This window comes from Equus asinus, chromosome 21 (genome assembly GCF_041296235.1).
Source record: "Equus asinus isolate D_3611 breed Donkey chromosome 21, EquAss-T2T_v2, whole genome shotgun sequence".
Classification (NCBI taxonomy): domain Eukaryota; kingdom Metazoa; phylum Chordata; class Mammalia; order Perissodactyla; family Equidae; genus Equus; species Equus asinus.
The window spans coordinates 49,088,681-49,104,987 of NC_091810.1; the positions used below are offsets into that span (position 1 = coordinate 49,088,681).

At 41.0% G+C, this 16,307-nt stretch overlaps 1 protein-coding gene and 1 pseudogene across 2 annotated transcripts in view; both read left to right on the forward strand.

Annotated features, from left to right (window-relative positions):
- The window catches only part of IP6K1 (inositol hexakisphosphate kinase 1), a 66,602-nt gene that overhangs the window by 45,947 nt on the left and 4,348 nt on the right, over positions 1–16,307 (forward strand). For both annotated transcript variants that reach the window (XM_014840438.3, XM_014840437.3), the window contains exons 3-4: positions 9,116–9,326; positions 13,541–13,722. In XM_014840438.3, the coding sequence (XP_014695924.1) occupies positions 9,116–9,326; positions 13,541–13,722 (393 nt within the window). The remainder of the gene's footprint in view (positions 1–9,115; positions 9,327–13,540; positions 13,723–16,307) is intronic.
- On the forward strand, positions 1,854–2,811 carry LOC139041386 (aminoacyl tRNA synthase complex-interacting multifunctional protein 2 pseudogene; annotated as a pseudogene).

Genomic DNA, 16,307 nt, shown 5'->3' on the forward strand with positions numbered 1-16,307 from the left:
TTCACTTAACATAATGTTTTCAAGGTTCATCCATGTTGTAGCACGTATCAGAACGTCATTTCTTTTTATGGCTGAATACTATTCCGTTGTAAATATGTGCCACATTTTGTTTATCCATTCATCTGTTGATGGACGCTCGGGTTGTTCCCACCTTTTGGCTATTGTGAATAATGCTTCTGTGACTGTTAGTTTACAAGTATCTGTTTGAGTCCCTGTTTTCACTTCTTTTGGTTATATACCTAGGAGTGGAATTGCTGGATCATATGGTGATTCTGTGTTTAACTTTTTGGGAAACTGCCAGACTGTTTTCTATAGCGGCTGTATCATCTGACATTCTTAGCAGCAGTGTTCCTAATTTTTTACATCCTTGCCAATACTTATTTTCCTTTTTTAATAAAATTATTATAGCCACCATAGTGTGAAGTGGTATTTCATGGTGGTTTTGATTTGCATTTTCTTTTTTTGCTGAGGAAGATTTGCCCTGAGTTAACATCCGTGCCCATCTTCCTCCACTTTATATCTGGGACGCCTGCCACAGCATAGCTTGCCAAACAGTGCCATGTCCGCACCCCGGATCCGAACTGGCGAACCCTGGGCTGCCAAGAAGTGGAACGTGGGAACTTAACTGCTGTGCCACCGGGCATTTTCTTAATGACTAATGATGTTGATGTGCTTGTGCTGTTGGCCATTTGTATCTCTTCCCTAGAGAAATGTCTGTTCAAGTCCTTTGTGCAGTTTTGAATTGGATAGTTTGTTTGCTATTGTTTTCAAAACAGAGTCAGAAGAATGTTGAATTTGGAGGAATAGCTATTCTAAGGCTCCAAAACTAGAGAGAAGCCAGAATCAAACACACTGCTGTCTCTGAGTGGCTAAAGAAACAATAGTTGCAAATGCTTTATAAATGCAGCTTAAGCCACCAACTCATCCACACTCAACACATCCATGGCTAAAGCTTCTGCTATAAATATGACAAAACCAGAAAAAGAACTACAGGCCCTGTTAGCTCATGGAGTCCTGATGCTAAGGAAGAAATCTCTTAAAAGGAAGTTGAGCCCTGCCTCCAGACAAATGTTTTCTAAATCACAACCACCAAAACTGGGACAAGTTAGAATCTCAAGGTACCTCCCAGGGAAGGATTGTCAGTCATAGAATTGGTTCAGGTTTTCCCTCAACGTTTTCTCAGACTGGGGAACTGAAGTCCTTAAAAGCCATAGCAAATCCTTCGTATATACTTGATTTTCTTTCCTCGGGCTGCATTTTCACAAGGGAAGAATAAATACACTTTCTCAAAAATACAATTCAGTTAAACTAAAATTGATCCCTTCTTTTTAAGTCAAATGAAGCCCAATTTATTCAAAGAAAATAGAGGATATTATTGATCCAATTCATATATTTCAAAGACAGACAGCATTTATATTTTGAAATAAATTTACAATTATAGAAAAGTTGAAAAAATAATAGAGTTCCCATATACCCAGCTTCCTCTAATGCTCCCATGATGCCAACATACCAGGTAAAGCCCTATCACAGGGTCACCCATGTCTTCTTGGAGAGCTCCCACCTGCATGTACTGGCTCCCCAGCATGCATGGCAGAACCACCAGCCCCAGGCTGGATGCAGGCCATGTGCAGGAGGAGTCTGACCCATCTCTCTTTTTCTTTTTTTTGAGGAAGATCAGCCCTGAGCTAACATCTGCCAATCCTCCTCTTTTTGCTGAGGAAGACTAGCCCTGAGCTAACATCCATGCCCATCTTACTTTATATGTGGGATGCCTACCACAGCATGGCTTGCCAAACAGTGCCATGTCCGCACCCGGCATCCAAACTGGTGGACCCCAGGCCACCAAAGCGGAATGTGCGCACTTAACTGCTGCGCCAGCGGGCCGGCCCCAATGATCCATCTCTTGAAGCTCTTGAGTCCTGCCAAGATGATATTTTAAAACGTCTGTATGAATTGAAAGCTACAGATGATGGTCTTTCCAAGATGATTCAGATGTCTGATATGGACTTGGATTTAACAAACATAGCAAAGCTGATGAGCCCACTGCTTGTTCAGCAAGTATATAGAACTTAAACTCAGTGCTTGGAAAGGATTATGGGGCACTGAAGGACATTGTGATCAGTGCAAACCCCACCTCCCGTCTCCCTGCCCATGCTGTGCCAGCTGCTCTGTGACCGCTACAGGGTCCTGTCCACCATTCACATGCATTCAGCAGTCAAGAACATACCAGAAAACCTTTTCAAGTACTTTGGCAAGCAGACTAAAAAACAGCCCCATCATGAATATCAGCTGAGTTTTACTCTAATTTAGAAGAATGTACCAAAGACGCAAATGAAGTTCATTGTCCAAACAATGTATCCTGTCAAAGGAGAAGGGAGCATTGCGTGTTTTTTGCTCTCTCTGTTTGGCCAAAAGCATAATGCTGTAAATTTAACCCTCATAGACAGTGGGGTAGACATAGCTGTTTTTCAGCTGAAAGAGGGAAGCAGTAAAGAAAAAGCCGCTGTGTTTCACTGCATGAACTCTGCTCTTGGAAAGAGCCCCTGGCTTGTTGGAAATGAACTCACTGTGGCAGATATTGTGCTGGAACCTATGCTCCAGCAGACGGGAGGCTGCAGTGTAATGGTGCCAGCCAACGTGCAGAAGTGAATGAGGGCCTGTGAAAACCTGACCCCTTTTAACACTGCCCTCAAGCTCCTTAAGTGACTTTCAGTAACCGATCTTAAAGGGTTTAGATTTTAAGAATGGTGCTGTTTCATGCCTATTGTTGATAAGGGGACTTACATTAAAATCAGTGTTTATTTAGGCCAGTTGTCAAGTATCAATAAAAGTATATTAAAAAATTAACAAAAAAAATAACCGTGGTACAATTCATAATTTCCAAATGAGTATCGATAATGCTATTTATCATACTGTTAGTACAAATAATAATACTATTAACTATTCGGCACACCTCCTTCACATTTCGGCAGTTTTCCTATTTACGTTTTTTTTCTGGTCCAGGATTTCATGTTGCATGTAGTCCTCCTTAGTCTTTTCCAGTCTGGGGCAGCTTCTCAGTTTTTCTTTGTCCTTCACGACCTTGACACTTCTGAAGAATACTAACAGTTGTTTTGTGGAGTGTCCCCAAGTTTAGATTTGTCCTATGTTTCCTCGTGATTAGATTAGGTTATATATTTTGGGCCATAGAAATGATCCTGTGTCCTCAGTTAATCATGTCAGGAGGGGTACATGTCTTGTTACTAGTGATTTAACTTTGATCAGGTGATCGGTGATTAAGGTGGTGTCTCCCAGGCTTCTCCACTGTAAAGCTATTATTTTTCCCATTGTAATTGATGAATATCTTACAGGGAGATATTTTGAGACTCTGTAAATATCCTGTTTCTTATTGTACTTTAGCCTACTGATTTTAGAATACATCAGTGGTTCTTGCCTGCAACAATTATTACTGTGTTGCACACCTAATGGTGACTTATGTTTCCATTATTCCTTCTATGTTTATTAATTAAAAGGAAGTACAGTTCTATAAGATTTGTCCCTTCTCACCCATTTATCTATCAATATGGACTTATGGATATTTTATCCCTCAGATTACTCTAGATTTGACAACTGGGACTCCTTTACATTGGTTCTTGTGTACTTTTGACATATACCTGCATCATTTTTGACTACTTCTTTACTTTTGGTTATCACAAGATGCTCCAGGCTCATCTTGTATTTTTCCTGCTCGAATTCAGGAGCCAACCATTTTTCCTAGAGCTCTGCTTCCTTTTATTGTAGAAATGATATTTAGAAAAACCAAGATCTTGGTGCTAGATGTACTGATTGTTCCTGGAATATCATTGCTTTTAGGACCCTTTAGCAGGCAGGTCTAGAAAATACATGTATAAATACTAACGCACATATACTTAGATATGTCGTTATTGCCAGAAGCACAGATGTTTTTTAAAACTCGACCAAGCTGAGGAAAAGTGCCAATAATATTCTACATTTTGGCAGTAGGTTTAAAGGATTTTCTTTTATTTACTATGACCAGCTACTCTCATCAAGTGTTACTGCTTGTAGTACTGAATGTGAGGTTCTAGGCTTCAGTGTCCTTCTGCAAAACTCTGCCTCATGCAGCTATCAGGTATTTATTGAGCATCTACTAGATGCCAAGCCCTGTGCTCATTAGTGTAAAAGACAAAAAAGGTCCATACCTTCAAGGAGCATACATGCTAATGTAAGAAACAAGAGTAAACAGACAGAACAACTGTAGATTGTGATAAGTGCTATGAAGAAACCGAAGTTTGTAATTGAAAATAATAAGGCTTCCAGAACAGAACACTTGATATAGGATGATCAGGGAAGCCGTGTCTGGGGAGGCTTGAAGGACTGAAGGATGAGGAGTAACTGTGGGCAAAGGGCAGTGGAAAAAACATTCTAAGCAGAAGCAAAAGCCCTGAGGTTTAAAAAAAAAAAAGCTTATGTGTGCTAAGAACTTGTTCGCTTCTTTTGCCAATTAAGAGTTAAGAAACAACCTAATTCAAAAATGGTCAAAGGACTTGCATATACATTTCTTCAGAAAAGATACACAGATGGTTAATAAGCACATGAAAAGATGCTCAACATTATTAGTCTATTAGGGAAATGCAAATCAAAACCACAATCAGATAACAATCACACCCACTAGGGTAGCTATTAAAAGAAAAAAGAAAAGAACAAGTGTTGACAAAGATGTAGAGAAATAGGAACATTGCTGGTAAGAATGTCAGATGATACAGCCGCTATAGAAAACAGTCTGGCAGTTTCCCAAAAAGTTAAACACAGAATCACCATATGATCCAGCAATTCCACTCCTAGGTATATAACCAAAAGAAGTGAAAACAGGGACTCAAACAGATACTTGTAAACTAACAGTCACAGAAGCATTATTCACAATAGCCAAAAGGTGGGAACAACCCGAGCGTCCATCAACAGATGAATGGATAAACAAAATGTGGCACATATTTACAACGGAATAGTATTCAGCCATAAAAAGAAATGACGTTCTGATACGTGCTACAACATGGATGAACCTTGAAAACATTATGCTAAATGAAAAGAACCAGACACAAAAGGACAAAAATTACATGATTTCACTTATATGAAATAACCTACAACAGGTGAATTTGTAGAGACAGAAAGTAGATTAGAGATTACCAGGGGTTCAGGTGAGGGGGATAAATGGGTAGTTATTATTTAATGGATACAGAATTTTTGTTTGAGATGATGAAAAAGTTCTGGAAACAGCTAGTGATAATGGTTAAACAACATTATGAATGTACTTAATACCACTGAGTGGTACATTTAAAAATGGTTAAAATGACAAATTTATCTTATGTATTTTTTACCACAATTTTTAAAAGTAAATAAAAAGTGTATTTTAAAAAAATAACACAACCTCCACCCAAATGTAATCTGTGTCTATTTAGACCAATCTTCCAAATGCCAAGAAAATTAGGGCTTATATCAGATGAGTTAAAAGACCATTGATTTTCATTTTCCTACCTGCATTCTACCTCGGTGTGAGTCATAAGGTAAAAAAATGTCAGGATCAAATGTATTTTTCTCTTAAACTAGTAGTAGATTGCATGGCTCATTTAATTACCAAATCTCACCTACTCTTGGAGGGAACTTCTTCCTGCCCTACCCACAGCATAGCCATTTTTCCCCTGATTGTGTGTGATGCTCTATGTCTACCAGTGGATATCAGGATACTCAGTGGTGTGTGCCTGTAGAGAACGAAAGGTTTCCAGTATAGCTTTAGATGGCTCGGCAAGAAAAAAGGAAAAGAAGTGATTGTAAAAGGAGGGAATGATACATTTGACTATATAAAATTAAAAACTTAGGTTTATCAAAATATACCTTTAAAGAAAATGAAGAGATAAAGATATTTACAACACATATAACTGACCAAGGATTAATTTCTAGAATCAATACATGTACACACCTATATATATAAAAATTTGTGCAAATCAGTAAGAAAAGGACAAGGGGCCAGACCCATGACTGAGTGGTTAAGTCCGTGCGCTCCACTTCGGCAGCCCAGGGTTTCATCAGTTCGGATTCTGGGCACGGACATGGCACCACTCATCAGGCCATGCTGAGGCGGCATCCCACATGCCACAACTAGAAGGACCCACAACTAAAATATATAACTATATACCAGGGGCACTTTCGGGAGAAAAAGGAAAAATAAAATTTTTAAAATAAGAAAAAGATAATAAGAGAATGAAAATAAAATCAATGAAAACCAAAGACCAAGGGCCAATTCTTTGAGAAGAATGATAAAATTGATAAATCTCTAGCCAGACTGATCAGGAAAAAGACATAAATTTCCTATATCAGAAATGGTAGATGTGTCATCACTACAGATTCTACTGATATTTAAAATATAAAAGGATATTATGAATGACTTTATGCCAATAAATTCTACACCTCAGATGAAATAGGCAATTTCTTAAAAGACACAAACTATGAAAACTCACTGAAGAAGAAATGGATATTTTGAATAGCCCTATCTATTAAATGAAAATTGGAGTTTAAAGTATTCTAGCAAAGAAAACTCCACGCCCTCATGGCTTCACTAGTGAGTTCTACCAAATATTTAAGAAAGAAATACTGCCAGTTCTACACAAACTCTTCCAAAAAATTGAAGTGGGAATATATCCCAACTTATTCTATAAGGCTATTACAAGAAAATAAATGTCCCTCATGAACCTAGATGTAAAACATTTTAGCAGGTTTAATCTAATAATATGTTAAAGGGATAATATACATCACGACCAAGTAGGGTTTATCTGAATAATACAGGATAGGTTTAACATTCAAAAGTTAATGTAATTTGTCTTATTAATAAACTGAAAAAAGGAAGCCCATATGATTATCTCAATAGATGCAGAAAAAGCCTTTGACAGTATCCAGCATCCATTTTTGATACAATAACAACAGCAACAAGACTCTCAGCAAACTAGAAATAGAAGGAAAGTTCCTCAACCTGATAAGAGGGCATCTGTGAAAAACCTACAGCTAACATCATATGTAATGATGAAAAGATTGCAGGGGCCAGCCCAGTGGCGCAGTGGTTAAGATCACACATCTGCTTCTCAGCAGCCCAGGGTTCACCGGTTTGGATCCTGGGTGCAGACTTGGCACCGCTTGGCATGCCATGCTGTGGTAGGCGTCCCACATATAAAGTAGAGGAAGATGGGCACGGATGTTAGCTCAGGGCCAGGCTTCCTCAGCAAAAAAAGAGGAGGATTGGCAGTAGTTAGCTCAGGGCTAATCTTCCTCAAAAAAAAAAAAAAGAAAAAAAAATATTGCTTTTCCTCCTAAGATTAGGAGCAAGACAAGGATGTCCATCCTCTTCATTTCATTTTACTGGAGGTTCTGGCCAGTGCAGTTAGGCAAGAAAATGAAATAAAAAGCATCCGGATTGGAAAGGAAGAAGTAAAACTGTCTTTATTTGCAGATCACATAGAATTCTATCTTCAGCCAACTGTCAATCAAGTGTTAGAGCAGAATAAAGTCCTGCAAAGGACTCAGAAAATTGACCTCCTGACCACCCCTTCTTAGGAAGTTACTTAAAGATGTATTCCACTGAAATAAGAAGTAAACCAAGAGTGGGGAAAAGTAGAGGATTGTAGAAGGAATGACTCTCACTCTGGTCAGCTACAGCAGGGAGGGGCCCAGCATGGGAGCTGTGTGGCAGGCCTTGGAGGACACTCTAGATCAGAGCATGAGGGGGAGCCCAGGAGACAGAGAAGATTGTAGACCAGCTTGAACAGAATGGAGGCTCTGGTAAAGACAAAAAGAGGAAGTTACAAAGATGAAAACCTACAGGAGAGGCAGCAATCTGTGAAAGAAAGCCAGGGTACAGATGTGAACCCAGTAAAGTGAGGCATGCTTTTAAGCTATGTAATGGGAATTTAGGAAAAAATAATCCATTTCCTTTTTTTGCTGAGGAAGATTCGCCCTGAGCTGACATCCACTGCCAATCTTCCCCATTTTGTATGTGAGCCACCACCACAGCATGGACACAGATGAGTGGTATAGGTCTGTGCCCAGGAACTAAACCTGGGCCATTGAAGTGGAGTGTCCCAAACTTAACTAGTAGGCCACCAGGGCTGGCCCAGAATCCATTTCGACTTGATGTTTTAAGGACTTTTTTTTTTTTTCCTAAAAGGGCCCAGGGATTGGGGTAGTGTCCATCTGGAGAAAGAAATGGGCCTAAGAGAAAGATATTCTTGGTCTGGCATATTGACATATTCATAAAAGCTTCTCACCGATTTTCAGAGCCAGTTTTACACACCAAGAGTGTAAAAGGAGAAATGTAGCTGACGGAAGATTGGATGTGGAAGTTAGATGAAGGGCAGCCTGGACCTTTTTTTTTTTAATAAAAAAACCTCCTTGAGTTAGGTTTCTAGGTATTATGTTTTAACTCCTTTGGTAATGATCCAGAAGTACCCTTAAACAACCTGTTTGATAAAAATGGACACAACAAACTGTTTTGTATGAGTACTGCATGGAAAATAGGAGGTGTCTCAAATTAGGAATACCAGAGGTTTGGTGAGGTGGGAGTTCTGTCTGGTGAGGTTAGAATAGCCTGGTACTCAGCGTGGGCAGAAGACATATTTTTAGGACTGCCTTAGAGGGGGCAGTCTTGATATGTCTGTAGGTGACACCGTCAGGCAGAAGGATACCAGATCTAGAGGAGAACCAGACAGTAAAGGTAGCATTGTAGAGCAGTTAAATAAGTAGAGGGTTAAATTATGTCAGGTGTGGATGTCACCTACAGAACACAGTTCTTTTGAAAAATACGGAAGTCAGTAATTGAAAGTGAGAGGGCTAGATAAGAGAGTGGAGAATAAATATAGATTCATCTAAGATCAGAGGTAAGTAGCAGACTTAGAGGGTGGGTGAGTGGTCAGGTATCTTCTGGAAAGATGTCTGCTGGTCACTGTTCCTACACTGATGTACAGTTGGTTCAGGGCAGGTGACATCTGTATGCTGTGGGACAGCAAGTGCTAGCAGTCTGTGCTGCTTGGACCCAGCCTGTGTAGACGTTTGTTGACATTTGTCTTTTTTTCACCAGGTGTGGTGTCTGTCTGTTTTGAGGGGGACAGTGATGGTTACATCAACTTGGTGGCCTACCCTTATGTGGAAAGTGAGACTGTGGAGCAGGATGACACACCAGAGCGGGAGCAGCCTCGGCGCAAACACTCTCGCCGGAGCCTGCACCGGTCAGGCAGTGGCAGTGACCACAAAGAGGAGAAAGCCAGTTTGTCCCTCGAAGCCTCTGAGAGGTAAGGGGATGGTGAGTAGGGCTGAAGGTGCATGTCTGGTCCTGTCAGCGCAAACACTCTCCAGAGTTCTGACATGTGGGGAAGTAGGGATCAAGGTTGGGGGAAGATGGCTGGTGTTCTTGGGCCGCCCACATAGGCTTGGCCTACCACTTGTGTGTCACATCACTCCAGTGACGCCTCCTTATGAGTATGGCTGTAGCTGGTCGAGAGAGAATGAAGTTCTTTCAGCCCTTTGGAAGCAAGGATGCCCTGCCTCCTGTTTTCTCCAGCTTTGTCTCACACCCCCAAGACAGAAGGTTGAAATGCATTGGTCCACGGTGGGAGGCTCCAGCTTCTTTCTGACCTGCAGGATGTCGGAGCCAAAGGGCAATGAGAGGGCATCCAGGCTAGTATTCTTTTAAGGGTTTTGGGTGTCAGACCTCTCTTGAGGCTCTGATATCAGCTATTAACCCTTTCCCTGCGCCTAGAATTCACTTTATTGTATTGGAAATTGATTTTTCTTGTAGATTAGGAAAACAGTCTACAAAGAATTATGTTTCTTGATATTTCTTGCAAAAAACGTGAACTCCCACTAGGGTGGCAATAATCAAAAAGACAGACAATAAAACTGTTGATGAGGATGTAGAGAAATTGGAACCCTCTTACATTGCTAATGGGAATGTAAAATAGTGTAGCCATTCTGGAAAACAATTAGGCAGTTCTTCACAAAGTTAAACCCAGCAATTCCACTCCTAAGTATATACCCAAGAGAATTAAAGAAATACATTCATACACAAAACTTGTACACACATGATTATAGCAGGATTATTCCTAATACCCAAAAAGTGGATTTATCCATGATGAATTGACGAATAAAATGTGGTCTATCCGTACAATAGGGTATTCCTCAGTGATGAAAAGGAATGGAGTACTGATACATGCTACAACGTGGGTGAACCTTGAAAACATTATGCTAAGTGAAAGAAGTCAGCCACAAAAAACCACATATTGTATGATTCCTTTTATATAAAATATTGAGAATAGGCAAATCCATAGAGATAGAAAGCAGGTTAGTGGATGCCAGGGACTGAGAGAGAGGGGAGGATGGAAAGTGACTGCTAATGATGACAGGGTTTGTTTTTGGCGTGATGAAAATGTCCTAAAAATTAGATAGTGGTGATGTTTTACAGCCTTGTGAATATACTAAAAAACCACTGAATTATAATAAAAATAAAAATAAGGTAAACTAAAAATGTGAGCTTCCTAAAACAAAATTGTACTATTAAATTTAATTTCACTAAAAAATAAGTTTCAGTGAATAGGATTCTCTGTGACTTGACTTAGAAGTTGGAATTGGGACTTTCCTTAGATGTGGCAGCACATAGTTGATCTCTGACATCAGATCAGTTCAGCAGCACCTGCTGCACACTCTGGCACGTGAAGTTCCAAGTCTGGCACTTGAAGCTCCAAGGGCTCAGAGTGTTCTAGCTCTCCTCACTTACTTGGATGGAAGAGGACACACTCTCATTAAGGAGTACAGAACCCCACGAGACTGGCTGAGTGTGTGATATGTCATTTCCTCTGTCCTCGGTCAGGGTCTCTCTGGCCAGGTCTGCATCTCAGATGCAAGGAGAGGCTTCATGTCCACTTCTTAGTAAGCAGAGTCTCCAGATGTTGTATATTCTTGTGGAAAATGGACTCCAGCCTGCAGAAGCACTTCTTCCAGGGCTTCCTTTTCATTCCCCAAGGGGCATTCTCTTGACTGATGATTGTGGGACCTAGGCTTGGTCATTTATGTGACAAGGAATGTGCCTCAAGTCCATAGCTGACAGTTCATGCCTCTCGACAGCTCTTCAGGGTGGGTTTTCTTTTGTCTTCCATAAGTACAGAAATTGCTTCATGAGGCACCTGGTGAAAAGCCAGTGAACATAGAATAACATCAAGGTCTGCCTGTGTCCAGGTTCAGGGCCCTGCTCTGAAGGTGACAGCTCTATCTGCAGTGATCAAACTTCTGTTTGGCCTGTTAGCAGAGTCTCTAAGTCACTCCCAGGAGTGGAGCTTGTTTCTTCAAGAGGGCCAGGGCTGCAACGCCAAGGGTGATGCCAGGTGCCACAGGCGCCCCGTCCAGGCACAAAGAACTTATTTGGGTTTACTCAGTATATAAGTCAACCTTGCTATTTCTTAAAAGGAATCACAAAAGGGCATCCGTGAATGGCCTCAGCAGTGCCCTCACAAGAAGAAAATGAGAGTTTTATCATGCTGAGAGGTACTCATGGGCTCCTCTCCTTCCAGTTAAAGTTGAAATAGGATTTCTGCCAGTGCTTCTTGGCACAGCCTGCCCAGACACCCTGTCAGGAGGGTCAGCGTTTCCAGGACATACTAGCACTGGTGCTTAGCTTGACTCTATGACTCATTCCACAGTTAGAGGAAAGGGCAGCAGTTCGGGAGAGGAGAGTGGCATTTGACTTTGCTGCAGTGCTCTGCCTTTGCTCTGAGCCGTAGACTTGCTCTACCATTTCCAGGGCACATGACTTCACCAGTGCTTTTCTTTGCTTAGCAGTGTGATAGCAGCATTGCAAATTGCTTCAAGCAAAGATTTCTTTTTTTTTAATAAAGATTGGCACCTGAGCTAACAACTGTTGCCAATCTTTTTTTTTCTGCTTTTTCTCCCCAAATCCCCCCGTACATAGTTGTATATTTTAGTTGTGGGTCCTTCTAGTTGTGGCATGTGGAATGACGCCTCGATGTGGCCTGACGAGCAGTGCCACGTCCACGCCCAGGATCCAAACCAGTGAAACCCTGGGCCACCAAAGCAGAGCACGAGAACTTAACTGCTCGGCCACGGGGCTGGCCCCCAAGCAAAGATTTTTATGTTGGGGGAGAAATGAAGTTGTGGTAAAGTTCTAATGTTTTCCATTAGAGTCACCTTCTCACCAAAACCCCTTTGTGGTTTGACTTATTTTAGAAATAAAATTCCTTACTCAAATGGCTTCTTGCTTTCCACAGGTGCAAACCTTGTTTGCTGAGAAACACAGGTTCCTTGGGGCCTGCTCAGGGTAGACTCTGTCCTGCCTTTTTTTTTCTTTGATGTTTTCCTCTTTCTTCCAGTCCTGATACAAAGGCAGACAGACATTTCATAAGCATAATGTCCACATAGGCTTTCTTCAAATCTTTTTAAAGATTTTGTCGTAGATGTCATGGACAAAGATAGGATAGTTACTTGTGTGCTTGACAGTGGCATCCCATGCTCCGCCTTACATTTAACTGTGAAATTACATGTTTATCAATTTTTGTATTTTTTAAAATTGTCATAAGATACACATAAAATTTACCATTTTTACCTTTTTCCAAGTGTACAGTTCAGTTGCATTGTTCATTCACATTGTTTTGCAGGCATCATCACTATCCATTTCCAGAACTTCTTCATGATCCCCAATAGAAGCTCTATACCTATTCAACAGTTAACTCTCTGTTCCCCTCCCCCCAGCCCCTGGCAAACACCATTCTACTTTCTGTCTCTCTCAATTTGCAGGTAGCTCATATGAGTGGAATCGTACAGTATTGCTCCTTTTGTGTGTGGCTTATTTCCCTTAGCAAAATGTCTTCAAGGTTCATCCAGAATTTCATTCCTTTTTATAGCTGAATAATACCCCATTGTATGTGTATACCATGTTTTGTTTATCCATTCATCGACTGATGGGCCCTTGGGTTGTTTCCACCCCTTGTTTATTCTAATGCTGCTATGAACATTGGTGTAAAGAATCTGTTTCTTATTTTCAGTTCTTTCAGGTATATATCTAGGACTGGAATTGTTGGATAATATTATAATTCTACGTTTAACTCTTTTGAGGAAACGCCAAACTTTTTACAGTGGCTGCAATATTTTACGTTCCCTCCAGCAGCGTACAAGGGTTCCAGTTTCTCCACACCCTCGACAACACTAGTTCCAGTGTATTTTTATTATAGCTTTCCTAATGGATATGAAGTGGTATCTTCATCACATAATTTGATGCAAAGAATTATCTTTCAGACAGTTTTTAGAGACACAGGAAGAACACTACTTATACCATTTACTCACTGTTATGGGCTCATGCATCTGGGGCCCTGTGCCACCCATCAGCATGGTCTATGAGTGGCAGATGAGGCCTGATCCAGACCTCTCCCACCCTTCCAGTGAGATCCCAGAGGGTAACTTGTCTGAGCCCTTTAGCAATGTGTATGTTCTTCCTTCTTAGCTCCCAGGAAGCAAAGAGTCCAAAGGTGGAGCTATACAGCCACTCGGATGTCCCTTTCCAGATGCTAGATGGCAACAGCGGTCTGAGTTCTGAGAAGATCAGCCACAACCCCTGGAGCCTGCGCTGTCACAAGCAGCAGCTGAGCCGCATGCGCTCTGAGTCCAAGGACCGAAAGCTCTACAGTATCCTTGTTACCACTCTTTCAGCCGTGTCTACTACTGGGACCATGGGTCCTGTGTCAGGGCATCTTCCAGTGCCGTGGCTGAGCCCCTCTCTGTTCAGGGGCCCCTCTTTCGTTCCTACCTCACTTTTTCATAGGCTCTTCCTCATCTTCGTCCTTCTTACTTTCATCAACATGTTTTTTCTGCCTTTTGGGGCTGGTAAGGCTGAGGCTTAAACTTGGTGGTCTAGAAGAGTGCCATCCAGTAGAACTTTCTGTGACAATGGAAGTAGTCTCTATCTGTGCTTTCTGCTATGGTAGCTACTAGCCACACTGAGTAACCAAAATGTGGCTGCTGTAACTGAGTTACTGAATTTTAAATTTATTTTAATTAATTAAAATTTAAATTTAAATCACCAGATGTGGCTAGTGGCTACCATATTTAACAGTGTATGTCTAAAATCAGGGATCTGTGTGTGTGTTTGTGTGTGTGCACATCCACACGTGTTTTTCTCCTCTCCCAAAAGGTAATAATTAAAAAGTAATATGTTAGATTTTGGTGGGGATTTTTTTGTCTAAGATACACACCATACCTGTACAACATAAAATAATTTTAAGATGTTAAAGGTAAAAAAGTATTATGAAATGGAAATTCTTAAAATTGTTTAGTGTTTTGAAGCAGTAGACAGTAAATAAATAACTTGTTGCTAGTGCCATTGAGTTGATTCCAACTCGGAGTGACACTGTGTACAGCAGAGCAGAACCCTGCCTGGTCTATTTGCTCCATCCTCTCACTTTCCAGCGCTATATCAGGGAATGCACTGCTGCTGTTCATAGAGTTTTCATGGCCAACTTTTTCGGAAGTGAGTGGCCACATCCTTCTTCCTCTTCTGTCTTAGTTGGAAGCTCCACTGAAAACTGTCCACCGTGGGTGGCCCCGCTGGTACTTGAAATACCAGTGGCTTAACTTTCAGCATCACAGCAACACACAGCTGCCACAGGATGACAACTGACGGATGGGTGGTGTGGTTCCCTGACCAGGAAACAAACCTGGGCAGAGGCAGTGAAAGCACTGAGTCTTAACCACTAGACCACCAGGCCCTATATAAAATAACTAATACTTACTGAGAAACTGAAGGGAAATGTGCAGAGCACTTCATGTGTATTTACTCAGTTTTCATAATAGTCTTTTGAGGGAGAAACTGTTATGATTCCCATTTATAGATGAGGAAATGGAAGCTTGGAAGGTTAAGTGTTGTGCCCAGAGCCAGTAAGTGGCCAAAGAAGGATTCAAGAGCCCATGCTCTCAGGCACTGTGAGATTTTTATGCAGCCTTCTTTAAGTTTAATTGTCACTCATAAAAAGTTATACCTGGCCACAAGATTAATGAAAGGCCAACTTTAAAGGTTTTCTCTAGGTTATTCTTTAAAGAATTAGGAGATGTTAAAATGTTTATCATCAGACTGATGCTGAGTGTCATCCTCCAAGACTATGTGATTGCTTCGTAGTCCCCAAATATGGAATTGAGGCCCAGGCTGAAAGCCCCAATGAATTGTAGCAGATGTGTGACAAGCCTGTACCTTTATCCAAGATTGTTGCAGACAGTAGATTTAGATCAAGACATGGATATAAATGCCAGGAGGCCAGGACTGTAGAGCTGTTTTGAGCAGAAGGTCCTAGAAGTACTAAGGGATAAGTTTAAATATATGGTTTGAAGTTTAGTCGGAAAATGGCAAGATAGAAATATCAATCCAGCCTCTTTTAAAGATTCCCATTTGAAAATGTCAACTCTAATTTCTCATTTTTGTAGTAGTGCAAAGACATCTTCCTTATTTCTTAGGCCTGGGTGAGGCGCTGGTTTGAGTAGGGATGTGGGTGAATCTGTCAAATCTTCTTTAGTTTGTATATGCCTGCAAGACAGATCTAAAGAATAAAATAAAAATGACGACATCAACAGATGTGGTATGTGTATACAATGGAAAATTATTCAGCCATAAAAAACAATGAAGTTTTTTTTTGCTGAGGAAGATTCAGCCTGAGCTAACATCTGTTGCCAATCCTCCTCTTTTTGCTTGAGTCAGATTTGCCCTGAGCTAAATCTATGCCAGTCTTCATCTTTTTTTTTCTTGTGGGTCACTGCCACAGCATGGCCGCTGCCGAGTGATGTAGATCCGTGCCTGGGAGCCAAACTGGGCACCAAAACAGACCAGGCTGAACTTAACCACCAGGCCATGGGGCCCACCTCCAGGAATGCGATTTTTTCACATGCTACAATATGGATGAACCTTGAAAACATTTTGCTAAGTGAAATAGCCAGACATAAAAGGACAAATATAGACTCCACTTATGTGATGTACCAAGATTAGGGAAATTCATAGAGAAAGAGAGTAGAATAGTAGTTAGCAGGGGCTGGGGGGCGACGGGGAATGGGAGTTATCGTTTAATGGGTATAGTTTCTAGTTTCTGTTTGGGAAGATGAAAAAGTTCTGGAGATGGATAGTAGTGATGGTTGCACAACAGTGTGAATATACTTAATGCCACTGAATTTTACACGTAAAAATGTTTAAAGTGGTTGATCTTCTGTTAATGTATATTTTACCATAATAA